General features: G+C 47.9%; 2 protein-coding genes and 1 long non-coding RNA gene across 7 annotated transcripts; all 3 read right to left on the bottom strand.

Annotated features, from left to right (window-relative positions):
• Positions 1 to 157: 157 nt before the first annotated feature.
• ZPR1 (ZPR1 zinc finger) lies at positions 158 to 8,650 on the bottom strand. Of its 2 annotated transcripts, XM_036992724.2 has the most exons (14): positions 8,428 to 8,650; positions 8,121 to 8,282; positions 7,671 to 7,761; positions 7,238 to 7,308; positions 6,536 to 6,622; positions 6,260 to 6,382; positions 5,851 to 5,898; positions 5,649 to 5,715; positions 5,178 to 5,248; positions 4,333 to 4,422; positions 3,745 to 3,855; positions 3,058 to 3,144; positions 1,410 to 1,475; positions 158 to 716 (listed from the first exon to the last, which is right to left on the bottom strand). In XM_036992724.2, exons 1-14 carry the CDS (start codon positions 8,596 to 8,598, stop codon positions 582 to 584), a joined length of 1,380 nt encoding a protein of 459 aa, XP_036848619.2. In that variant the 5' UTR covers positions 8,599 to 8,650; the 3' UTR covers positions 158 to 581. The 2 variants fall into 2 exon arrangements, with proteins under 2 accessions (XP_036848619.2, XP_036848620.2); XM_036992725.2 differs by lacking the exon at positions 5,178 to 5,248 and having other exon boundaries at positions 5,653 to 5,715.
• Positions 8,651 to 9,690: 1,040 nt separating this feature from the next.
• APOA5 (apolipoprotein A5) lies at positions 9,691 to 12,707 on the bottom strand. Of its 2 annotated transcripts, none has more exons than XM_017654120.3 (4): positions 12,670 to 12,707; positions 12,134 to 12,190; positions 11,922 to 12,021; positions 9,691 to 11,424 (listed from the first exon to the last, which is right to left on the bottom strand). In XM_017654120.3, the coding sequence occupies exons 2-4, from the start codon at positions 12,183 to 12,185 to the stop codon at positions 10,473 to 10,475; spliced, it is 1,104 nt and encodes a 367-aa protein (XP_017509609.3). In that variant the 5' UTR covers positions 12,186 to 12,190; positions 12,670 to 12,707; the 3' UTR covers positions 9,691 to 10,472. The 2 variants fall into 2 exon arrangements, with proteins under 2 accessions (XP_017509609.3, XP_017509608.3); XM_017654119.3 differs by lacking the exon at positions 12,670 to 12,707 and adding an exon at positions 12,506 to 12,662.
• Positions 12,708 to 17,670: 4,963 nt separating this feature from the next.
• LOC118967366 (uncharacterized) lies at positions 17,671 to 25,278 on the bottom strand. 3 transcript variants are annotated; one of them, XR_005054306.2, is made up of 3 exons: positions 24,605 to 25,278; positions 24,309 to 24,527; positions 17,671 to 18,752 (listed from the first exon to the last, which is right to left on the bottom strand). It is a non-coding gene; the product is annotated as an uncharacterized lncRNA (long non-coding RNA). The 3 variants fall into 3 exon arrangements; XR_005054307.2 differs by lacking the exon at positions 17,671 to 18,752 and adding an exon at positions 18,760 to 21,463; XR_005054308.2 differs by lacking the exon at positions 17,671 to 18,752 and adding an exon at positions 18,760 to 20,767.
• Positions 25,279 to 26,456: the final 1,178 nt, after the last annotated feature.

The following is a 26,456-nucleotide window of genomic DNA, read 5'->3' as shown; positions in this document are numbered from 1 at the left end:
GGCACAAAGTCAGCACTCCAACATCTACTGAAGGAATAACTGAAATGCCAGCTCCAATCCCCAAATTACAGTGGCTACACTGGAAGAAACTTCCTTCGGGGCTGAATTCTACCAGCATGGTATCTAGCAAGGACAGAGGGAATTCAGAAGACAGTGCTGTTTGAAAGCCATCATTTTAATGAGAACTTCGTCACCTATGCTGGGTTCCCTCCCTCAGAAGACTCTTTTCCTGTTGAAAAGCAGTATTTTATATACCCAACCAACTCTCAAACTCTAGATGTAGCTGTCTTCTACATTCTCCAACTTGAGAGTTCCTGCCCAGGAGAAGGCTCCCTCCACTGGGTGGAGGGAGGGGAAAGATGTAACAGGAAAAAAGGGGTGACATGCTCCATAGTTAATTTCTGGGTTTCCTCCCAGGCCAGTCAAAACCTCCAAAATAAGGTCAAGTAGCCCACCAGGCTTACACTTCCATCACAAACCGTTCACATAGTGTGCCTAACGTCTCCACACCTTTTCCAACAGAGATAAATAACCCTACGATCTGAGCAGCACCAGAGGCTGGCCCGGGAGCTGCTCCCCTGCTACCGCTGTGGGGCCAGGTCTGTCTCATAGCCCTCAGTCTTCATGTCATTGAGCCCAAGCTCCTCATTCTGGTCAAATGTGCGCTCATAACGCTCCACCTTCATCTCAGGATCATCTTCAGGCGCATACACATTCTGCAAGACCAAACCGGGAATCAGCGCCCGTGGCCCCTGCTGCCCCTCTGCTGCCTGCTGCCCCCAGATGGCTTCCAACTCCCCCTTTCCCAAGGATTTAAGGAGATGTTCTCTTTCTAAGGGTCTCCGATTCCCTATTGTTATTCTCGACTACTGGATGGCAACAGAGGCCTTCTGGGCCGGGAGCAGGACGTCCAACCTCAGGGAGAATTAGGAAACAGTCTGCCTAAAACGTTTTCCTCTGCACCTTTTTACAAAGAGCATGGCAATAACTTTAATCATGCAGAATCATGCAGTTTTACCTAACCCATAATGACTGCTAAAAAGATGTTAAAGTTACTATCAATCACTAGAGTCTCTCCCTAGTCGGCTTAAAGACTCGGTTTTCCTGTCTTGGCCTCGGACTTGGCACCATTTCTCTTCGCTCCATCATCAGATTTGCAAATGAAAACTCTCTTGGGGGACCCAGACCCGGGGACGAGAGCTGGACTAGCGGGAGAGGGAGCTTAGGAGTGTCCTTTCTCCCTCTTCTCAGGCACTTACAGTCCCTCCTCCCTTCCCCCCCTCCTCCCTTATCTTCCAACTTCTGCTAAAAGGTTCCTTATCAAGCCTCTCAGTTTCTGGAGAAATGATATTCTATTCAGGTCAGGAAATGCATCTCCATGAAGCATCAGGGAGGGCCCACTACTGCACCTGCAGGTAGCTATTTCCTGCTGGATCATTCATAATAAAGCAGGCCTTCATGTTGCCCTCAAGGATCTAAAGGAAAGAGAACACAGCACGTCAGTGTCACAGCGCACCCGGCAGGAAGGGGTCATGTCTGCCAGACAAGAACCAACCCCACTTACACTGCAGAATCCCCACCAGTTTTAAGTACTGGTGAAATGTACCTCTACTCATGGAGAGGATCTAAAACAGACTGTGCGAAAGCTACTGAAGCAGCAATCTGACATCCCCCACTCCACACAGGCCAACAGCTGCCCTCCCCGACCCTGGCAGAATCCTGAAGGAGTCTGTGGAAAAGTTACCACAGCACACTCTGACCTGGGGGGGCACAGGCCAGCTGAGGGCGAGGGAGAAGAATCAACAGGACGTCACGGGAATGTAGCCTCATTGGACACAGACATACGTATACCGCAGCCCCCTCCCCATGCTTAGCCAGCAGAACACTGCCAGCTAAGCCTTCACCCTCAGGCCAGGAAGTGGAGCGCTCCAATGGGGACCTGACCAGCCGAGAGAAAAGATCCACCTACTCTGGCAATAGGGTCACCTCAACAAAACAGCCGAGCGGAATCCCTCTACGGTGAGCCTACTGTCGGCAAGACTCACCCCCAACGCAGGTGTTTTATTTAGTCTTTACTTTTAAACAGACAATAAAACCAGACATCTGAGCAAAGCCCCTGACACTGTAAGACAGAAAATTAAATGGGGGGAGAAAAACTAGAGGAAATAGAAACTATGCAAGGCAAATAAAATGTCAAAAAAAAGCCAACATTTATATTCCCATGAAGGAAAAATACTACATCCTTAGAACAACAGGGTAATTTTTTTAAAAAACAGGAGAGTATTCAGAAATCAAAAATACCTCTTGGAAAATAAAAATGTGTTAGTGGAAATGAAAAACTCAATTCAAGGGCTAGAAACTAAAGTTGAGGTTATCTCCCAGAGTAAAGCAAATAGGGACTAAAAACAGGACAAAAATAAGTAAATTACACAGGACCAGACAAGTCAGTCTAACATCCAAAATACCAGGTTTCAGAAAGAACAGAGGAGAAACAATCCTCAATAGATTTAAAAAGCTTCCTGGAACAGAGCCTTGCAAGCTTCCAGATTTAAAGGACCCCAAATACTTAGCCCAGTGGTTAAAAATGGACCTACACCAAGGCACAGCCTCAAATTTCATTACTTTCACAAAAAATAACCACAAGCCTAGGTCACCCACAAAAGATCAGGACTAGAATGCCTTCAGATTCCTCGATGACCAAGCTGGGAACTGGGAGATACCATCGCTGCGATGTCTGCAAGGTTCTGGTGAGAAGTCACTTCCATCCTAGAATTCTACCCCCTAGATGTCATCAGCTAGTGCGAGGGCAGAATACAAGAAATGTTGAGACATGTAAGGTCTCAGAAATTTTGCTTCCCATGCGCTTTCTCAAGAAGCTACCAGAGAAGAAGCTCCAACAAAATAAAGGAGAAAACCAAGAAAGAAGACAATGTCAGGAGCCAGGAAAGTCCTCAACGTGTTGGTTGGATGTTTGAACGGTGGCAGGAAAAGGTACGGAAGCCTCTTGTTCACTGGGGCCCCAGGACCACAGGTACTGACCAGCCTACGTCTTCTCACCTGGTCCAATTTCTGGCTGAACTCCTGCAGTTTCTCTGTCTGGCCAGGACTGGAACTGTCACCCAGTGTGAAAGGGTTCTTGGTCACCTGCAGTAAATAGCACCCAAACTGCTAGAACACCAGCTCTGTGTCCATTAGACTTGACCACAAACTAGGGGAAGACACAGAGGGGTGCCCAGTCAGGGACCCTGGCTCTCCACTTATCCCACACCACCCTTCTGACTGAGGCAGCCACTCCTAAGTGTCTGGATTGATCTGCCAAGATGAGAGCTGGCAGTGTGAAACAAAAACTATAGACATGCTATTACAATATCAATTCTAGTCCTAATCTGAGGAAGAAATGCAAAGCAAAGTGTAATTTGCAAAGACAAAATTTCCAACAACTGAGAATTAAGTGAAATGATTCATTAAGAGAATAAATATATGGGCTAAGTCAAGACACACATACATATACGTTAAGATGTTTTAGATGCTAGAAGGCCCCTCATCCCGTATTTTACAGTGAAATAAATGACTTATTCAAAACCACAAAAGATCTACACTGTCCCAGAGCTAGGCCTGGGAATTTCCATTCGGAATTTCCCATAAACTTATCTTGACAATCCAAAATATTGCTCAGGTCTCTCCAATCATCCCCCAGTTATCAGCTCCGAACCCTGGAGCAGCCGCTCCACGCAGGTGACTCACCAGGTCCCGGATGTCTTTCAGTAGCCCCTCCAGCGTGGTGAACTTGCCCCCGAGGACAGCCATTCCCAGTTCAAACTCCAGCTCTGGGATTTCCACACTGCATGTCTCAGACTTTAAGATTAGAGGTCAAATTGGGCTTTGAATCAGAAGTCACTAGAGAAAGCTATTGGGAGTCCTCCTGCCAAATTACCACCTCCAGTTTTGGGAACAAAGTCATCTGTCCCAGTTTTCTCTGACTCTCCAGTTAAAGCTACATTCACCCCTATCAATGTGAACCACAGGAACGGAACTAACATAAAGGGACATTCTGAGTCACAGCCCCAAGCTGTCAGGAATCCTGTCATTAGAGGCCAGAGATGAGGGCCCTCAGACACTGGAGGCAAAAAACCATCAAGTCTTCAGAAAGAGCTTATGGGTGGCCTCCTGAATGTGCCTCCCTACCGTGGATTAACTCTGCTCAGAGATCCTCAGACCCAGGAAAGTAAGCAAGCACCTCACAACCCCAGGACATCATTTTAAAAAGACCGTTTCTCCTCAACAGACACAGCCATGTGAGGAGGACAGTCAGGTTCCCAAGCAGGATGTTACCTTGAGCAGGTCTCTGGTCATATCGGAGGGATCTGTGATGTGGAGGGTAATCCTGGTACCCAAGGGCTCTACTGCTCCCCCAGATTTCACCTGCAGAGACGACAGTAGTCAGGAGCAGCAGCAGAGAAGACTCCAAACCTCACTGGTGCCCAGGAGACTTCAGAGGGTGGGCTCGGACCATCAATCAGCCCACTACCAGCTACCAGAGACAGAGCCTTTTAAGCCAGTGGTGACAGCAGTCACACAAGTCAGAAACCCCAGGAGCTGGCCTGGAGTAGAGTGCCCGGCACCAGTAGCCTGCCAGCACTTACCCCAAAGTGCCAAGAAACTCTGAATTTACCTTTTAAAAAAACGATTCAAGGTTGAAAGGGATTTTCAACTGCATCAAACATGCGGATCCCTTTATTATATTATGGTTTAAGAATTTTAACAGCGTATGCTGGGCTGCCCTTGGGGAAAGGGAATTTACAACCCTCCAAGACAGCACATTCTACTTTCAGACATACCTAGAAAGTTTTTTATTGAGTCAAAAACTGCCTCTCTGTACTTCTCCACTCTGAGGCATGGGTCAAAAAGTGCGTCTCTCTCTCTTCCATATAACTGACTTCTAATGTGCCCCAAATGAGGTATGCTATCTCTATTTTTTGCTAAGTGAACTCCGTTTCTTCGAGGGCTCCTCACCCTATGATACACTAACCATTGCTAAGGGCTCCTCACCCTACACTAAGCCTGAGAGTAAAACCCAACTCCCTCACCTCTCATCCCAAAACAGATCGACAAGGATGAGAGTTCGTCAGTGGCCACTCTCAAACTAGGTTCCTTCCCAAATGACAGAGCCCATTCACCTCATTGGTCCGATGGCCGCAGTGCTCACAGCTGGTAGCCATGATGATAACCTCCTTAAAGTGGGGGATTTCTGGAAGGTGCAGTTAAGGAAATATGCTTCCAAGATACCAAGACCACCCTCGGGAAGTACAAATCCAACCCCCAACACACAGCTGCTGGTCTCAGGACGGCAAGAAACAGATGACTAGAAGCAGCCTCACTCAGTCCTCCAAAAGGGGGCTGGGTCACAACCCACAGTGACCCTGGTTCACAGATGTTTGCAGATATGGCTCAGGCACACACAAGAGCCTAGAAACCATCACCCAGTTCTCTCTGAGCTCAAAAGCCAAAGTGCACAGTTTCATCAAAAACAACATTCTCATCACATGTAAGAAAACTTGTGCTTTCCCTGAAGGGCATGCTCCCCAGCCTGCACAGAACCTGCACGCTTGAGTCAGATAAGAGCGACCCAACTGCCTGGCAAAAGATACGAACCAGCTTCATGTTGGTCTGAGCCGGAGCATTGCATTCCGGGCAGTTTGTGTTGAACTGTAGGACCTGGAACACAACACAGGGACACAGGGTGACCCCTCCCAGGCGGGGACATTCAGCTTGGTGCTGAGGAAGACACACTGAACGGCACCGGTTTCAACCACAGCTGTGCCTTCATCCACAGGAGCAAATGCGACTCACTTCATTTCTGAGGTCTTCCTCCTGTGGCTTCCCTTGTGGTGCCTCTGCCTAAAGTAGCAGAAATACAAATCCCATGTTGGCACATATACCTCAGGTTCCCTGCCAGTCTGTCCTGGAGTGAGAGAAAATGCTCTCGTTTCCTTACGTGAGCCACCACCTCGTGGGTTTAACAGAGAAACCAGGCAGCAAAGCCCCAGTCAAGGGAAGAACAGAGCTTAAGACAGGGTCACAGCCACTGCCATCCTCTGGTATAAAGCTTACCCCGACTCCTTGACATGAGCGAGATGAGGCACACACAGGCTGTGACAGGGTCACAAGGCGGCGGCAGCAATAACGTTTCCACTGACCCCAAGCAACCCAGAGCGTAAGATGACGCCAGAGCTCTCTTCGGCTTCTTCAGCCCACTTACCTGGAGCCCCAACACCTCTTCCTGCTGCAGAGTCCGGGTATAGTGCGTGATCAGCAGGGCACCATCTTTCTGGGGAGCATGTGGGTTTTCCACAAAGCTGTTCCCTGAGGGATCATCAATGATCTAACAGACGGGGGAAGGGAGAGTAATTACCACTGGAAATCACGTACGAACCTCCGCCTACATCAGACCACTCAGGCAGCACAGTGGGAAAACCCCATAGTCTTACTGGTCTCCCCACAACCCTAGGACACCCAAGAGTCCCTCACTACTCACCAGAGTGAAAGGAGAAGCCCCTTGCTTTAGCTCTTTCAGTTTGACAATGAAATCATCAATTCTTTCAGCCACAGCGTCTTCCTTTGCCTGACACGAACAGAGAGAAAACACACCGCTGATGAGACCTGATGCTCCCTCTCCCTGTCGTGCCCACATCAGAAGCCACCACCTGTCACGGCGTGAATGGGGGCAGAAACTCAGCCTTCACAGTGAGCTGTAACTAGTAAGTTTAAAGTGTACGGGTGGTGCCAGATAAACATTTTCTCACTCATTCAACCATTTAGCACAGGCACTCATGCCAGCTTAGAAATACAACCGTAAATAAGTCAGGGTCCTCTCACAGGGCTCCCCAGCCAATGAGAAAGACAGGTGGCTAAATATGCAATTACATTATTTCTGTCATACAAATATAAGATACAATGGACACTCAGGAAGCACAGATGAACCCACGGGGATTAAGACACTTCAGAGGTGATGTTACAGTGCCTCTCTAAAATGAGGCCTGAATCTAACAGCGGAGAGGGGAGTGTAAAGGACAGTGGACACAATATATGCCACATGGTGGCAGCACCGTGTGCTTCCCCCAGAAGTTCTCCATCATTCAGTCCAAGACAGTTCAACTATGTGGGAAGCTGAACACTCTACTCAGACATATTAAGTAATTATTCCTTGAGCTGCTGCAATCAGAAAACCCCAGCTCACCCTTCGTGTGGGCTGATCCTGCTCCAGGCCAGAGATAGCACGGCTGATCAACCCTTCAACAGTGGTCAAAGCTGGTGAATAAGAAGACGGGTGAGTTTTGGCTCTGCTATCAAGTGCCTGTACGATCCTGAGCAATTCACTTGAACTCTCTGGGCCTTAGTTTCATTTGTAAAAGGAGGAGGCAGGCAGGGAACAAGATTCCATTCATCTCTAGTAACAGCGATGCTAAAATTCTGTTACATGCACATTGCCCTCTTACTATCACCATCTATGACCGCAAGCTTTCTGCTTATGCTAAACCAATGAAGAGCACAAAAGCTACATGGCCAAACCCATAATCAAGCCACTAGACCTGGAACCGGGGACTGTGCAAGTAAATTAGTAAGATTCCAGCAGGGCATGAAAAGCCCAACTACCCTGATCTTAAACTTACCTCCCTTCTGGCTGAAGGCAGGAATTTCAAAATCCAGCTCTGGGATCCTTGTGGTGGCAGAGTCAGTCTTCACTACTTCTCTGTTCATATCCTGGGCAGAAAGAAAAACTCAGCCAGAAGGGTCCACAGTACATCCTACCGTCAGGAAGCAACAGACTGTTCCCCTGCATCAGACCCCAACCCAGAGGGTTCCAGTCTCCACTCCAGGGGCTCAGACGACCCCTGCGGAACAGTCCCGTGCTAGGAGCCAGGCTGCGGGAATGACAGCACTACGCATAACAACTGCTGCTAATCTGAGGCCCTCTGACAAAGAGATGACAGCGCCAGCCCCATTTCCCAAAAGGGGGGAAGTGGGCTTAGACACGAAGGCCCCTCCGCAGGGACCAGAGCTGGGACTCAAACCCCAAGCCTTCCGTGCGACGCTGCGGAACCGGCCCCGGCTCCTCTCACCTCCTGGGCCCTGACGGCCAGGGTGTAGCGCACTCCCTGGTCCTGGATCCTGCCTGCCGACTGGATCTCCGTGTTGCTCCAGCCGCAGTGCTCGCAGGAAAAGGAGCTCACGATTATTTCTCGGAAGAAGGGGATCTTGGTGAGCAGCAGGCGTGTCATTCCCTGGGAGGCAGAAAGGCGCTAAGGAGAGAACCGATGGAACCGCACTTCCCAGTGACTGACCGCGGGCCGCCCGGTAGCCCGGCCCGCGCCCACCCGGCCGGCCGCAGCTCAGTCCCCCGCCGCCCGCGCCCGCGCCCCGCCTCACGTTGCGGAAACAGTTCATGCACAGCGACTCGATCTCGGTGGGCTGCTGCTCGTCGTCCTCGGCGCTGATAGGCCGGAACAAGTGCCCCGGGGCGGAGGCCCGGGCAGGGGTGGGCGAGGGGGCAACAGCAGCTCCCGGGGGGCCGGGCTCCACTGCCCCGCCAGCCGACATCGCGACCACGTGCGGAGAGGGCCCCACTTCCGGCTTCCGCTCCTCTGTGGACCCACCTCTTCCGTCACTTACGCCACTGTTCCCCGCCCCCTCTTAAAGAGGCCGCAAACCTGGGCCCTCGGAACCTTCTCTGACAAGTCTTCCAGGTTACAGGGAATACACGGTCCAGACTTTCACAGACAGTCGGCTTCAGGCTTTGCCTCCACCTCAACGTAGGTGTCACTGAGACAGGGACCGTGGGTGTAGTCAGTGTAGGGTGAGGGACTCCGGGAAAAGCAAGGCAGGATATTTACAGTCAGAGTAATGTAACTATATGCAAGGAAACCCCCTACCAAAACGCTGTGTTAAACATTAAGCTCTAGAGTCATTCTTCGCTGAGATCAATTGATACTCCCCAGATAAAGGAAAGTAGCCCATGTTTTTATTATGCTATTCGTTTGTAATCATGTGTAAGATTCACTTTAACGTGCTAAAAAGGGACTTAATGTCTCATCAAGGGCAAACATCCTAAGACCACTTTTAACAAGTCCACACCCTAAGGCCTTTATCGGTTCCCAAAGATCCTCAACTGCCCATAAATCCCCTAGACAACACACCACCCCAGGCTCTCTTGTCCACTCACAGTGTGAGCCAGGATCTCTGTCCTCATTGTATCTCTCAATAAAAGCCTCTCCCTGGCTCTCCTACCTTGGGTGTTTGCTAAGTCCATTCTTCGACTCTGCAAACAAGGACCCCAGCGTCATCACTTCTCAGATCCAGGGCAGTTTTCTGCTCCTTAGCAATAGCTACACTGCACAGAGTTCTAACCACTAGTCCGTAGGTCTGACTACAAGAGCTTGAGACAAGGCGCCTCGTTTGCCCCTGTTGTCCCCCAGGAGATGCGCTCCAACCTGGGCTTGCTTCCAGGCCCACCCCTAGGCATGACAGACAGCTGTCATCTAAAGCAGAGCCCAGCTACCCCAGATCCTTCTGACAGACCTGGACAATGAGGAAGACCAGCAAGGGATTGGGGTGGGTGATGGGTGTGCATTTGGGATAGTGGTGAGGCCACTGCTTTCAGACATGCTCCAAATGAGAATCACAGCAGGCAAATAAGCTTCCATCATAAGCATATATTTCTTCTGAGTCAGAAGTCTAGACTTCAGCCTGGGAATCAGGAGGGAAGAGCTGGAGATGGGGAGAGCACACAGATACTTCAGAGGGTCTAAGAAACCCCCACAGTTTGAAGGGCTTGGTCAGCTGTTTAGATGTAAAGCTATGCAAGAAGAAAATGGGCTCTGCTCCCTCTCATCACACCCCCACCATTTGTACCCATCAGCATCAGAGCCAGGAGATATATAAACACACACACATCATATGCTCTCCTCATCATATTTTCCACCTTTCTCCCTTCTCTTCCCCCAACAGAAGCTGTTATGTCAGTCCTGGGGAGAAGAGAGCTCCTCTCTGTGGACCAGCTATAGCAGTGGCCACCAGGTGGCCAGGGTGATCAAGAACCAAGCCCTGGGATGAAGAGGTACAGGCTTCCAGCACCATGGCAACAGGTTTGCACATAATTATCACACAATACATCGAATGGCTGGGTCTCCCTCCACACACCCACATGCCAGCATGGAGCAAGTCATGAGGATTCCCAAATGAGCAGGCAAACCTGGGTTTGCAAAGCCTGGTGAGTGTAATGCATCCAGATGAGGGAACCACAGGACCCAGGCCATGCTGGGGACACCAGCCCCATACATGGCCTCACTTATCCTGTGCAGGGTCCTCCACCCTCTTCCCAGCAGGCCATTGTCAAGGACTGTGCCATGCCTAGGGGCTCAGGTCCGGGCTCCCTCAGACAAGGAACTGGCAAGTGTGCCTGAACAGGTAGACCCTCAGGGTTCCCCCAGATGGCCAAGACCATGGCCATGAAGGCTGTAGTTGATGTCTTCCCACAGGTCGTCAAGACGAGCCTGCAGCTTGCTTCGTGCCTCGCCCCTGTCCGCTTGAAGCAACTCCGGGGTGAAGGCGCTGTGGCCTGGTGGGGGCGGCGCCAGCTGCTGCCGGACCTCCTCGGTCTCCCGGTCAATGGCGTGCGTGAAGGCTGCTATCTGCTGGAAGGTATCATGGCGGAAAGCCTGGAGCCTCTGACGCACCTCCTGGGACAGCACCCGGGCATCCGGGTCGGCCCCTTCCTCCGCATCACCCGAGCCCATGCCTGCAAAGGTGCTGAGCTCTTGACGCAGCTGGTCCAGGTTGTGCTGGATGCGCACATGCAGGGCCTTGGCCTTGAGCGTGAGCTTGTGCGAGAGTGCCTGCACGCAGCGGCTCAGGCGCGCAGGGCTGGTGGCCGCGTGTGGTACCACACTGCGGTGCAGCTCCTGCACGTGACGCCCGATGCCAGTCACCAGGCGCTCGGAGTAAGGGTGGAAGAGCGCCTGGACGCGAGCAGTGTGGTGCACCACGCGCCTCCGCAGCTCCTGCAGCAGGCCCCGCGCCTCGTCCACACCCCGCAGCAGCTGGGCCCTGGTGTCCTCTCCCACCAGGTGCAACTGCTCCTGCAGCTCCTGGACATGCAGGGCCACCTGCTCCATCAGCATCACCGTGTAAGGCTTCAGCTGCTGCCGCAGCCCCTCCAGGTTCCAGCCCACACGCCTGTGCTCCTCGGCCATGTAGGGCTCCAGGCGTGCCCTCACCTCCTCCAACTCCTCCTGCAGCTGCTGCCGCGGGTCCAGGGGCTGGGGTGGGAGGCCAGGAGGCCCCCTCCCCTGACCACTCAGAGAGCCCAGCTTTTCCAGGAACTTGTCCATGTCATTGAGGTCTTGCTCGAGGCTGTCTTTCAGGTTCCTGGGGAAGGGGAGAGAGACATCCAAGGCATCAGACTGCAGGCCCCCATCGTCTCCTCTGGCTCAGAGACACTGCTGACTGATGCTCTGGGGGAACCAAGGATGCAGGGTGGTGGCCCCAGGGTAAGGGCTCTGGTCCTAGCCCCGGGCCAAATGCAAGGCCCTGGCAAGTCCAGACCAACAGTGCCCAGGGGAGGAGGGGCAGCGGGACTCGCACACAGTCCTTCCATTCGGGGGCCGCAGTGGGGGCCCAATCCTGCTTCCAGGTCCCAGCTTCGGCGGCAAGGAGGCAGCACTATAGCCAGTCATGACTGGGGGCATCCTTCCGGCACAGGGCCCTGAACAGCCCAGGCTGGGCTAGGATATCCAGGAAAACCAGCGCTGCCCTGTTCCTCTGGGCCAAGGGAGGGCTGTGGAGGTTGGGGAAGCAGAGCAGTGCATCGTCCCACCACCCAGCTGCCTCCTCCTGCGAGGGCGCCCCTTGCCCTGGCCACTCACACAGGCTCCCATGCCAGCTTCTGCTCCGCCCTGCCTTTGTCCCCGCTGCTCTGGCTGAAATAGTCCCAGAAGCCTTTCTGTGCGTGGCCAGTGGAAAAGGCTGTGGAAAGGGCAGGGGTGGTTAGGGGCTGGGTTTCCTCCCCAAAGGCAGACGGCCCCTGCATCCAGCCTCCACCCACACCTCCACGTTGAAGTCAGGGTTGGGGACACACCTGCCAGGAGGGCCAGAGCCCAGGTGAGAACGGCTCCTGGGGATGACATCATGCACGCTGAGGAAGGCGAATGGAGGCCCAGTGAGGCCAAGGAAGGGACGGCTCCCGGGGGACTTGCCCCAGGGGCAACGTGCCCAGTATCTGTTAACCCACAGCAGGGAGCACAGGGCTGCTGGGACTCCAGAGGCCTGGCTGGGCGAGTGCGGCTGGGGGGAAAGGGTGTCTTCCGGGACAGGGGTGGGGTCCTCGTCCACCTGGGTCACATGATGTAGTGTGGAGCTCGAACTGCTTTGTAAAGGTTCCCCCTCGGCCTCCCTCCCAGACCCCAGAGGCAGCCCCCTAGGCCACTTCTGCCACCACTCCCTCGCTCACCTGCCTTCCTGCCTCCCGTGTCATGGCTGAGAGGCTGAGGTACCCCAAAGGGAAGAACAACTCTGCCAGGGTGCGCCAAGAGTTCTTAGTGCCCGCCCCGCTCTGCTCAGACCTGCAGTCACCCTCGGGACCCCACCCCGCCTCCCTCTGCCCCTGCTGCTCACCTGCTCAGGTCTGGGCACAGAGAGCAGACATTCCGTTTTATACTCCAGGGGCCTGGGCCTCTGGCAGTGGTTCTGAGTAAACACCACGTGGAGGTTCAAAGAAGGCTGACCTCAGCTGCCTCCCGTGGCTCACTTCCCGCCCTCCCTTGGCACCCAGAGGGTTAACGACTACCCTAATATCAGGGCTGCCCCAGTAGAAAAGTTTTACAAGGAGTGGGGCTGAACTCCTCACCCAGTGACCCCCAAACCCCATGACTTTCAACTTTCCCAGTGACCTGGCTGGCCCACCAATAGAGACAAGTCGCTGGGGGCCCCATTCTTACTCAACAGCCTAGAGAAGCTGTGCCCAGCCAGACATGGACCATGTCCAGCTGCCAGCCTGAACCTGAGCAGCCCTTGACAGCACCACCCCAGGCTGTGCAGGCAGCCTGGGAAGGGTCAGCATTCACAGGCTTAAAGACCTTCCCATCTCCTGCTTTATGAAAGAATCCTGGAACAAGCAGAGGGCATCAGCTGGGGTAAGGATGAGACGTCAGAGGCATCTGGGCCCGAAGAATCGGAGCAAGAGGAGGGCTCGTGCCCCAGGGAAAGGCTGAACCCTACCCACAGGGCCTCTGAGAAAGGAAGCCAGAAAGCCCAGACCTTCCTCCGATGACGTGCCCGCACATACACTTAAACACACACTCCCATACACTCCTGATGTTTGCTCCTAAATGTATCTTGAATCGATTCCCTCTCCTCCATTTCCACCACTGAGCATGTGGCAGCCCACCTGTCTCTCACCTTGATTGCATGCATAGCCTCCAACGGGTCTCTGCACAGCCCTGCCTCCTCAGTCCATCCTCTGCTCTGGCTCATCCCAACCGATTCCCAGTCTCATCTCCTGCCACACAAAACCCTTGGCATTCCCTGAGCATGCCACCTCTTTTAGGACCCTGAGCCTTTATTATGTGCCATTCCCACTGTTTGGAATACCCCATCCCTTGGTAAACTTATATTCATTTTTTCCAGGCTTAATTTATATTACTTAGGCTTAGGCTCAGCTTCAAGTGACCAAAAGAAAAAAAAAAGTGGGGATGGGGAAAGAACAGATTAAACAAAATGGAATTTTATTTCTCTTTCATGTAAACATAGGCAACCAGGGTGCCTACTATCCTGTTGCACCATCACCCTCGACTGGTCTCATGTCCAAGTTTGAGCTGCTCCAGCTCCAGCCATCAAGTCTGCATCCCAGCCAACAGGAAGAAGGAAAAGAAGGGCATGTTCCCTCCCTTTAAAGACACATCCCAGAAAGTGTTCTAACCACTTTTACTGACATCCCATGTGACCTGAACATAGTCACATGGCTATACTTAGCAGAAAAGGAGGCTGGGAAATGTAGTCTTTATTCTAGATAGCTGTATTCCCAGCCAGAAAAGAGCTATATTACGCAGGAAGAAGAGAAGAATGGATTTGGGGAAGACAATGATGGCTCTGCTTCACAATAACAATATCACACTAAATATCCTCTCTGCCTTCACCCTTCTCTGCTTTGGAGACAGGCTGATTCCACATTGATCACAGAACACTTAGTATTTTCCTGTATTATAGCACTTACTATGCAGTAATGCAATGATAAGTTGACATACCAGAGAGCTCTCTGAGTACAGGGATGTTTTCTAATTCATCTCTATGACACCCCCCCATTATGTTTGGTATAGCACACAATGTACAGAAGATTGAGTGACTGACTCATTCATTCAATTAACTAAGGAACTGAAGCTTGAGGATATTAAATGACATGTCCATCATTACACAGTAACAGCTGCAGCCAGAACTGGAACCCAGGTGTTTAGCTCCGGTAGCTCAGGAAGGTAGGAGGTGAGGGAGGAAGGCTGAGCAGCCTGACCAGGTCATGAGGGGCCTTCTGTAAGCAGCCACTGAAGCTGCCAGATGGGGAGATCGCTCTGGAGGACAGCAAGACAGCAGGCAGGGGGCCTGTTTGGAGGCCGTTTGAGTAAACGAAGAGATGGTGAGGGCGCGAACTGAGGTGTGGCCAGGACGACTGGTAGGAGATACTGTATTTGAAGGATGGTAAGTAGTGAGTTGCCAGCACCTGGTAAACAACTGGATGGGAGAGACGGAGAGGAAGGAATCAGATCTGTCCAAGTTTCTGGGGAAATAGGTAGGTGGTTGCACCCTTCACCAAGGATGGGAGCATGCTAAAGGAAGAGCAGGCCGGGATGGGAAACAAGGGTTTACCAGGAGTCCGAGCTTGAACGTAATGGCAGCAGGCAAGCCCAGCTGAAGTCTGTTTGCATAATGGCTGAGAAACCGCCTAGGAGAAAATTCATTTGAGAAGAGAAAAGCAACAGGAACTACGACCCTGTCACGAAACTATAGTCATCCCAGGGGCATGAGACAGAGTACCTGGGAAGGGTAGGTTTTCAGGACGTGAAAGAAGATGGCAACGAGAGGGGCATTCGAATTTAGAACTGGGTTCTTGTACCCACAGGCTGGTGTTACCTGTGCCCAAAGATCCCCCCCAGGATGTCAGGGCAGTAGGATGCCTGGTACCCGAAGATCCCCCACTGGATGTTAGGGCAGTAGGGTGGAGATGCCTAGGGTTCCAGAAAGAGGTCATCAGTCTGGAGTGGGAGACAGGAGGGGATGAGCTTGCCCAGGGAGAGTACATGCTGTGAGAAAAGAAAAGGACTGCAGTTAGAAAACAGTGTTCAGGGGAAATGACCTCCAGAGGATGCCTCTGGTGGAGAGAAAGTGCTCAGCGAAGGTCCATGAGCTACACGGCCTTTCCCAGGTTGCTTTGCAATTAGGTCGGGGCCATGTGATTAGTTCTAGCCAGTGAACTGTGAGCAGAAGAAAAGTGGTCACTTCTGGTCCAGCACAACCAAGAGTCTGTCTTGCCAATGGGTTTCAGCCCCGGACAAGTTCACCATGGATTCAGTGAGACCGAAAAATGACAATAGAATGTTCCTGGGGTGAAAGGGTTATACCCAACTTTATTCCCATGGTGGCAGGTCAATCACTAGAATCCCATCTACTCAGAGCGAGTCTGCGTGCACCAAGCCAGTCTCTGCCTCTGGGCCTCTCTGCCCGCGCAGCCATCTCAGTCTCTGTCCTCGGCACTGCCACCACTCCAGCCTCTGCTCTCCTGCAGCCCAGAGTGCTGGGCGCACCTCTTTTATATAGTCAATAACAGTGTACTGCCCATACCTGTGCGGTGAGCATGCTGACCAGGGCCAGGTGAGAACCCTGGCCAGACGAACTACCCCTTTCTCCACAGAGTGGATGTGAGTTTTTCATACCTCTTCTTTCCTTCTGTCCGCTGGAAGCAAAGATTTAGAGGGCACAGTTGTAGGGGGCGAGGAAGCGTATTCTAAGTCAGTGTGTGGAGGAGCACCTCTCACTGGCCGCATCGGACTTTGCGTAAGTGAGAGAGAAACTTTTATTGTGTTATGCCACGAAGATGTGGGAATGCATTTGTTAATGCTATAGATTCTAACTTATCTTGATTAACACAGAGTCTAAAAGAGGGACAGTCAGAGAAGCAGAAGTATAATCAGAAGAAAGAAGAGTCACAGCAAATGGGGTAGTTAAATTCTAAATCTGGCTGCTCTGAGAGGAACCCACAATAACAGTGTTTACAAAGTAAGAAATTAATTTTTTCCCCACATAAAGGTTCATGCTGGTGAGGCAGCACTGCTCCGAAGGCCGTCCCAGGCCCCAGGCTCCTTCTGCTTTGGGCTCTGCCCTCCTTAGGTGTCCCCTTTGTGCACGTGACCCAGGATCACTTTCCACCGCGTGTGCATCTAGCCACCAGCAGGGGCAAGTGAGGGAACTACTGTGCTTTCTTGTCAGGGCAAAGCCTTCTCTTCTTTTCCCATCCCCTTGGTCTGAACTAGTCACACCAGGGAGGCTGTAAGGGAGGCAAAGAGATGTCATCGATATTTTAAATGGCTCAGTACCCAGTTAGAAGTCAGGTATTTTATTATTATACATTGCTGGTGGGAATGTGAAATGGTGCAGTCACTTTGGAACACGGTTTGACAGGTCCTCAAATGGTTAAGCATGGAGTCACACCATCACCCAGCACACTCCACCCCTAGGCATAAACCCAAGAGGGGAACACTTATACTCACACAAAGACTAGTACGTGAATGTCCACAGCAGCGCCATTTACAGTTCCCAAATGGTGGAAATAGCCCAGATGTCCATCAACTGAAGAATGAATAAACAAAATGTGGTCTATCCACATAGTGGAATATTAATTGGCAGTAAAAAGTAATGAAGTATGCTTCATATGCTACAGCTGGGATGTTCATGTGTTCATATGCCACAATGTGGAGGCAGTTTGAAGACATTACAGTGAGTGAAAGAAGCTAGTCACAAAACACCACACATTGTGTGATTCCATTTATATGAAATGTCCAGAAAACATTTATCTATATAGAGAGAAAATAGATCAGTGGTTGCCTATGGCTGGAGAAGTGTTAGGGAGAAATGGGGAATAAGTCTAATATGTATGGGGTTTCTTTTGGAGGTGTTAAAAATGTTCTCAACTTAGATCATGGTGATAGTTGCACAAATCTGTGAATATACTTAAAACCAAAGAACTGTAATGAACTTGATGGTATGTGAATTGTTTCTCAACAGAGATGTTTCTAAAACATCAGGGGCTCTATAACTGACAAAGAAGGGTAAAATAGAGATTGGGGGTGACTTACAGCCTCTGCCACACCATGGAGGGAAGGTTTCAAGAGTAAAAAATTAATGTTTCCAACCTGGCATACTGAGCTGAGCTGAGGTCCTATTTTCAATGTTTTTCCACCTCTACTTTTAAAAGCATTTCTGACAACTTTACAGCCATTATAATGGCTACTATAAAAAACAAAATACAAACAAAAACCCCCAGAAAATAACAAATGTTGGCAAGGATGTAGAGAATACTTGTGCATTACTGGTGGGAAGTAAAATGGGTGGCCACTGTAGAAAACAGTATGGTAGTTCCACAAAAAAAAAAAAAAAAATTGATCATAGAAATACCATACAATTCAGCAATTTCACTTCTGGGTATATTCAAAAGAATGGAAGGCAATTCTGAATGGAAGCAATATCTGTACATTCATTTTCACAGCAGCATTTATCACAAGAGTCAAAAGGTAGAAACAACCTGGTGTTCATCAGTAGATGAGTGGATAAACAAAATGTAGTCAGTACATACAATGGAATATTATATAACCTTAAAAAGGAATGAAATTCTGACACATGCTAGGATGTGGATGAATGTTGACATTATGCTAAGTGAAATAAACCAGACAAGAAAGGATGAATCTTGTATGATTCCACTTATATGAGATACTTAGAATAGGCAAATTCAGAGACAGAAATTGGATTAGAGGTTACCAGGGGTTGGGGGAGGGAGGAATGGAGACATAAATTGTTTAATGGTGCAGTTTCCGTTTGCAAAGATGCAAAAGTTCTAAAGATGCGTAGTGGTGATGATTGCACAACAATGTATGTGTACTTAATGCTACTGAACTGTGCTCCTAGAAGTGATGTTTTTTTTCTGTTAATGCATATATCATCACAGTATTTTAGAAAAAGCATCTCTGGTGCTCTACTGTTTTTTGCCGAGGCTGTGCTGTCAAGTATATCTGCACTGGATTGTCCATACGTCAGCATCATCACCAGCCTTCAAAGGTCTTTTCTGGAATGGAGAGGAGACACCTGGCACTGTATTTCCCAGAATCCCCTTCTCCTTATGGGCCTCAGTGAGTCAGCCAGTGCAGGATGGACGAGAAGAGACCCTTATTCTTCATGGGTAGTTTCAGCAGATGCGTAGGCCGACTGGCGCTTTAAAATAGTTCTGGATGATTTTAAGAATCACACGTGTTGGTTTCGCAGACTAGGATGATTCGGTGGGCTTCCCATTCGTAGCCACTTACAGGTGAGTCACTGCATCAAGTGCAAGCTGAGACGGCCACTCCTCCAGCCTTTCCAACGGTTTTATAAACCTTTGGTTTTCTGCACTGAAGCCTTTCACACTTGAAATAATAGAGTGGCTTCTGTTTTTCTGACCAAACCTAGATTGATACAATAGGTAATTGTAAGACACACTCACGCTTCCTATTTGGTGACATTTTACAGTTTAATTTTTCAAATATTTGGGTTGGTTGGAGGTATTTATATATGTGAACGTGTTACGTGCTTTGTGTGGAACCATTTGACATAACTGCAGACAGCATGACACTGCACCCTAAATACTTCAACATACACCTCCTACAATACTGACGGTTTTACCTAAACATAATACCATTACCACGCCCATGAAATTCACATGATTCTTTAATACCATCTAACATATTCAAATGTTCCCAATTCTCCCCAAATGCCTTTCACGCTGGTTTTTTTCCCTCTCTTTTTCTTTTTAAAATCAGGATCCAACACATCTCATTGGGTTGTTAAGCCTCTGCAGTCACTTTTCACCTAGAATAGCATTCTCCAGTCCTCGACACTGGCTTCTGCTGAAGAGTCCAGGGAAGATGTCTTGTGAATGTTCTGGATCTCACTGATCATCTCCTCATCATTAGGTTCAGGTTAACCATCTTCGGTTTAAGTCTTTAGATTTGAAAACAAGTTCCCTAGAAGCTCTTATAGAAGAAATCAGCTAATACATGTAAATGGAAATACATATATATATATATGTATATATATATATGTAATAATAAATGTAAATAGAAAATAAATGTAATTTATTTATACATATATATTTATATATATATATATTTAAATCCTTATTTGCAGCCCTTAGGCAATGTTTGATTCAGGCAAGGATCATCAATGAAGGCCAAAACATTGGTGAAAAAATATTGTGGAAAGGGATGTGATATGCCTCCTATGAGTCATCCTACAGATTACTTACCAATGACTAAATTCTACTTTTGCAATGGAGAAATCTGGTGGATCGTTTTAACCAAGTGATCACACTTAGCATCACCAAATAGTGGAACAACCTGATATTTTGTACCTTCAGATATGATATAGTAAGAAAGGCCAAAAATCACCTATGTTGAACCAGATTATTTCCCCCTGAGCTTGTTTGCACTTCCCTGTTCTTCACTGTCTCTTTGTTGCAGACAGCTGCATTTTTGAAAGAAAGTTGCTCATTTCAGTTTTGTTTTTTTAATCCAAAAATTGCCAACGTAATCTGGATGTAGAGTAAAAAAGAATTTTTTAAAGTATATTTTTGTAAAAATTAAAAGTTATCTTCTTTAATGCTCTGTGTCAGCAGTTTTGTTATAAGCATGTAAATTAAACAAGTGTGTGGGTCCCCAATAAAAACTCAGTATGCCCCAAATGAGAAGGCCTCCTAGACAGTCTTTCTCTTGTGACCTGTCCTTGAAAGGAGCATTAGTGGCTTCTCATTCTAAATATAGATCTTCCTCAACTTACGATGGAGTCACATCTCAATAAACCCATTGTAAGTTGAAAATAGAACTTGAAAATGCTTTTAATACACCTAGCCTAGCCAGTCTACCTTAAACGTGCTCAAAACACCTACATTAGGCCACAGTTGAGCCAAATCGTCTAACCCAAGGCTGATTTCATAATAAAGTGTTGGCTATGTCATGTAATTTATGGAATACTGTACTGAAAGTGAAAAAACAGAACGGTCGCCTGGGGACAGAACTTTTTAAGTGTATCAGCTGGTCACCCTCATGACCATGTGGCTGATGGGGTGTGGCTCGCTGCCCTGCCTGCATCATGAGAGGATCTCACGGCCTATTGCAGGCCCAGGGAAGACCACAATTCAAGATTCAAAGTACAGCTTCTACTGAACAGTTTATTGCTTTTGAACCATTGCAAAGTCATAAAAATTTTAAGTTGGGACTTGTCTGTAGTAAGTAAAATGTGTTGCAAATTGTTCCCCTCCATTCTTATCTGCCAAAACCTCAGGTGTGACCCACGACACAGCAGTGTTCACTCCGCGTGGCAGCAGTTCCTGCATTCCATCTCAGATTCAGCAGGCCCGTGGGTAGAACAGAGTAACAGTTCATCATGGGCCCATTCTACATTGTTTATACTTCTTTTACCAGGCCTTAATGAAAGTCAGTTAAAAAAAAACAAGTGTATGTCTCAAATACGCTTCAAAAAGAAAGGCATTTATGCTTATCACAGCACTAAAATAGCTAAGCAAGTTAAGTACTGTCTTGTGTATCATTTTTGGTCTTGAAAGACAATACGTTTACGTTATTTGTCAAAAAGAAAAGTAATTAAATAGAGCATGTAGAAGTGAAAGATACAGTCATTAAAATGGAAAAGAAAAACTCATTTATCTATAGTTGGGGAGAGAATTCGTGGACAAAAAGGTCAGTCTGAGAAAAACCACCCAGAAGGAATCATATCACTAGTCCGGGAAAATATGAAATGGAGGGTAAGAGGCACGGAGAACAGAATGGGAAGGTCCAATATATGCCTGCAAGTATTTCAAGAGAAGACAGAGACTTCAGTGGAGGCAATATTCAAAAGATGATGGCTGAAAATTTTTGAAAACTGAGGAAAAATGTGACCTGACTCCTCAGCATCCTCCCTGGATAAATTAAAGCATCCAAATCAAGACCCATTATGATGAATCTGCAGAACATCACAGAGAAAGTATCTTAAATTTAACCAAACAGAAAAGACTAATTATCTACAAATGAAAATGATTAAACTAACAGCTAACTTACCAGCAATATATCCTCAGAAGGAAGGTAAATTAATGGCCAATCAAGAATTACACTCAGGTAAACGACTGTTCAAGAGTAACAGATTCACCGCAGAGCAGGACCCAGAGAGGAGTGGGGTACCATAGACATGGAAGCAAGCAACGATGAAATTAGTAAGTGTTTAGGTAAACTGAAAAAAAAACACACTAGTAATTTAATATGTGTTTACTTAAAAGTGTGTATGTATATAATTAAGTATACAAATACTTAAACCATATGAGATTAGTCACTTAGACCAAATATTAGCCATTGCACATAGTTCAACCTAACATAAAATATTTTCATATGTAGTTTAGTCTGTCTTAGTCACTGATGTATTTCCAGTGCTTAGAACATTGCTTGTCACATCGTAGGGGCCGCAATGCGTATTGATGAAGGGACTTCGGAGGTGCTATAAACAATGAGGGACTAAACTGCTAGAGCAAAGCAGCATGGGAAATCAGCAAGCAGAAGAGATCAAAGTTAAAGCATTGTGCAGGAAGACGGCAGAGACATTGATTATCTTTAGACTTTGTTAGGTCAAGCAGGAATATTAAACTTTTAAGGCTAACCCATTACATGAATACAAAGTAACTTTCAAACTAGTATATGAGAAAAAGAGGCTAAAGGACACCAGATCGACTTCTGGTAAGAGATGGTGGATTGATCTCATACATTAGCCTCTGTTCTTTTCTGAAATCCCAATAAAGCAGCATTAAAGTGTACTTCTTTTCAAAAGTGCATAAACCCACAAAGAGAATAGAAAAGGAGACAGAAGACATCTCAGAAGCCAGGAAGCTTGCAGTTTGTCACCAGCAATAACTGGACACACCTGAGAAGATGTATTTTGAAGCAGCAATGGAGGAAACTGAGAGCCCCCCTGACTTGTACCGCTGAACCCCAAAGCTCAGACAATAGCAGCCACAGATTCATCTGGAAGCATGGGTGACAGCAGAGCTAAAAATGTGGCAGGAGAATGAGCCTGAGAAGCAGAGGTGCTCTCTGGTTCTGCTCAGCAGGATGTCTGTCCTTCCCCCAAACAGCAGGAAACCAGGGGTCTCCTCTCTGGAGAGAGTAACAGAGGCGGGACCCTGGCCTGGGGAAAATCAGGAATTCTAGGGGGGCCAGAGTTCTTGTACTCAAAAAAAGAGGGTTTAACTAAAACTTCATATATTAAATTCTGAGATGCTTCCCTCCATACATCATCTTTCCCTTTGGCCAAAAAATGTTGGCCAATTAGACTTGGCCCTTAAGGAAGGAGACTGGAACATTCTCCCTGAGAAACTTGGCTAACCCAAAACAAAAAGTCCTAAAGAAACATTTCTGCAGGTTCTGTGTGATCAAGATGGTCCATCCTAAAGTGATGGACTCAAGGCTTCACATCAGCTTTTTCCCTTCTAATTTACTAAGAAAAATTTCAGACACAGAAAAGTTGAAGCAACAGTACAATGAGTGCCCTTACGCTGACCATCTAGGTCCAGCAGCTGTTAATACTGTGCCATGTTTGGGGCTTTCTCTGTATATGTATTTTGTATGCATGCTTAACAACCTGGAAGTTGCCGTAGCATGCACTTTTCTAAGTAACTTCAGCTTACATATCCTAAAATTAAGGACACTCTTCTACAAAACCACCATGCTCCTAACATGCCTAGGAAAATTAACAATAATTCCATAATATCATCAAATATGTAGTCCATGCTCAAATTTCCCCTTTTTCCTTTTTATTGTTGTTTTATTACTTTTTTCAATCAAGGGGATTAAAGATGGTGGCGTGAGAGAGTGTATATCAATGATACCTTAATTAAAAAAAATAGAAAAAAAAAGAAGCCATGTGAAAACTGCTCAAATTTAAATCTTACAATCAGCGTTAGGATGAAGCTGACTGCAAATGTCAGAGAAAGAGAAGAGACTATTTTGGGTGTTTGAGAAAATTGTTGAGCCACTGAATCAACCAACTCTGAAGCTCAACTCTGATCCCAACTTCCTGTTTTGTGAGCTAATAAATTTCATTAAAAAAAGAAAAAGAAAAAAGATCCCTTGGAGATTAAAACATAGAGTAACAGAAATAAAACAAATCAAAACAAACAAAAATCTCAATAGAAATGTACAAAAGATAGAGCTGGAAAAGAGGCGAGAAAACTTAGAAGGTTAGACAACCAATCCAGGAGGTCTCCCATTCAAACAGTAAGAGTTCCAACAAGAGACAGAAGGAAAATCATCAAAAAAAAATCATTCAGGAAGTTTTTCTGAACTAAAGGAAATGACTTCCCAGACAGAAAAGGTCCATCTAGTTCTCTAGAATCTACCATAGTGGATGAAAACAGAACCACATGGAAGCATGTCCTCATGACTTATCATGACCAAGGAGAAAGATACTAACAGTTTTTAGAGAGAATGGGAATGAAAGCTCACTTGCCGAAGGGCTTCAGATTTCTAGTAGCAACACTGGAAGCTAAAACATGTGAACTTCGTTTTCCAAATTCTGAGAGAAAAATTTCAACTTAGAATGCTATACCGTGCCAAAATATCCATTAAGCATGAGGGTAGAACAGACACATGTTCAGACGTGCAAGAGGGCAAAACTGTACCTTTCACCCCTTTTGCAGAAAGCTAGTAGAGGGTGTGCACCCCCAAACCAAGGAAGTCAACTGAAGGGGAGCGTCTAGGCAAGGCTGCAGACGCAGAGGAATTTGTTCCAGAAGGCAGTGGGAAAATTGGGACAGAACAGAGTTTTGGGGTGTTGGATAAGGAGAACAAGCCAAGAATGGTGGGGGAGGGAAAGACAGGGAGAGGGCACGTTGCCGGGGAGCCCAATGTTTCCAGCTGTGAGTAGGAACAACAAAAATGTGAGCCACAGTGGGTTTAGAGAAGTTTACACAGCAGCAAACATACCCAAAGCCTCCATGAAGGCAGCCGATGGCACTGAGACCAACGTGGTGGAGACCTGGAAGGGTGGGGCCGCTTGCTGGGTGCCAGACACCCCGCCAGACCGGGGAGGTGACCCCGGCATGGCTGCGCTACACAGCGAGCCCAGGGATGGTCCAAGTGCTCTCCAAAAGGGCGGGTTCTCTGGGCGATCAAGGAAGGCACGGAGGCAGGGAGCCAGGCACGCTGGGAAAACAAGGGAGGGCTCAGAATGGCTAAAGTGTGGTGGGAGGAAGCAGCCTGGGAAAGTATTCTGGGCTCACCTGCAAGTCGCTCTGCCCCTCAGAGCCTGGTCCATTAGCATTTGAAAATATTTGATAACAGGAGCACCAGGTGCTGGGTATTTACCTGTATTAGCTGCAATGCCTCTGTCCACACTGCAGGTAGGCATTGCTATCCTCATTTCCCTTGCAGAGAAACTGAGGCTCATAGAGATTAAGTAACTTGCTCGGGGTCTTGCCCTGGGCTAATCCCAGGTCCGTCTGACTCTGGCCTCCACGCTCAGTACACGCTCTCATGCTCAGGGTAAAAGAGAACCCCGCTCCTGGGACCAGAGCTCTAACAGAGCTCTGTGCTTCCTGAGAGAAGCCAGGGACCTGCAATGCCCAGTAGGAAGCCAGGTCCTGTCCCTTCACCCCAGGCGAGTTTTGATTTGGGAGAAATGCAGGGAAGCAAGGGTCCCTGCATCAGCTGCTGTGGGCACGGGAGCAGTAGCTGAGGGCCAGCCAGGGAAAGGCCAGCCAAGCCCAGGGACAGCGGCCGGGCCCGTATGGGGAGTGGAGTCCATCCCTCTGTCCTTGTCCCATCCCGCATTTAAATGTGCCCCTGAGTCCCCCTCCTGTCCTGTCCCCCCGAGAGGCAGAGCCAGCTCTGGCTCTGGCCAGAACACCAGGTCCTCAGGTCTCGCGCCTTGTCGCTATGGCCTGCTTGCCCTCTACAGACCATGACCCTTCCTGTCTGAGAAGCGCCTCACAGCCAGATGTTTGTGTCAGAAACACCTGCTGGTGGTGCAACAACTAGGTGTGCCAGGTGACGTGGACTCCGGTACCACAAACTGTACTGAGCACATTCTGAGTCAACACAGCGACGGCGTGCCAGCAAAGATAAGGATTTTACCTGCTTATTTCTTTGGGGTTTGTTTACACAGACCCTTCTTCATCAGATTTGACGCTACTGGCAGTGAAAATTGAAATGATGATGACAAGAGAGAAAGAGCAGTGAAAATAAAAATCACTGCAGAATCGTGACCTGATAAAGCACGGGACCTGACGGACAGGCCACAGAGGCAACAGGGACGATAAAGGGGCAGAGCTGACTTTCACAGAGACCTTGCACTTCCTGGGAGCCCCTGAAGACAGGAATTCAGCCAGTTACTTACTCATCAAAATCAGAAGGAAGCTCACGAGGAAAATAAAGTTTTTCCAAACACTGAGTTGCAAAATAAATGCCTCTATGGGACCTTATATACAGGGAGCTTTGACTCTTATTTAAAAAAACACTGAGGAATGGCAACTTTGCACAAGGTCAAGGTGAAGTAGCCCGAATATATGTTTCTGGTGACCTGACAAGATTTATAGATAGAATTAAGAGTGCCTGACATTTTTGAGTAGAAGCCTCATCTATATTAACTAACACTAATAAATAGCTTTCCTTGGCTAGTATTTAAAAGAGTACAGTATAGGAAAAGTATAAAATACAGATAAGCAAAAATATATGTATAATCACCCACAAGTCCACCATCAACATTTGTATAGTTTTGCCTTTTTTTTAAATCCAGGCATATATTTAAATATATTTTTTCCAGATTTTTTTACAGGATCAAGGTGTTTAGTGACCTGATTTATCATTTAAAGACTATATCATACTTACATATCCATGTCAGTAAATGCTCATTCACAATATGATTTTAATGGAGATTAATATGGACATACCATAGTTTAACAATCTCCTCTTTTGTACGTTGTTTTGTTTTTAATTTTTAAAATTATAAACAGCACTACAATGAACATCTTTATAGCTAAATGCATGCATTCCATGGTTATTTCCTTAACATGAAGTTTTAGATGGAGGTACGTTCTTCTTCACAAATCCTTTGCAGTAATACTGAAGATCTCC

Source organism: Manis javanica, chromosome 6, assembly GCF_040802235.1.
Source record: "Manis javanica isolate MJ-LG chromosome 6, MJ_LKY, whole genome shotgun sequence".
Lineage (NCBI taxonomy): Eukaryota > Metazoa > Chordata > Mammalia > Pholidota > Manidae > Manis > Manis javanica.
Note: the sequence above shows the minus strand (reverse complement) of the source record. Positions and strands in the feature narration are given on the sequence as shown.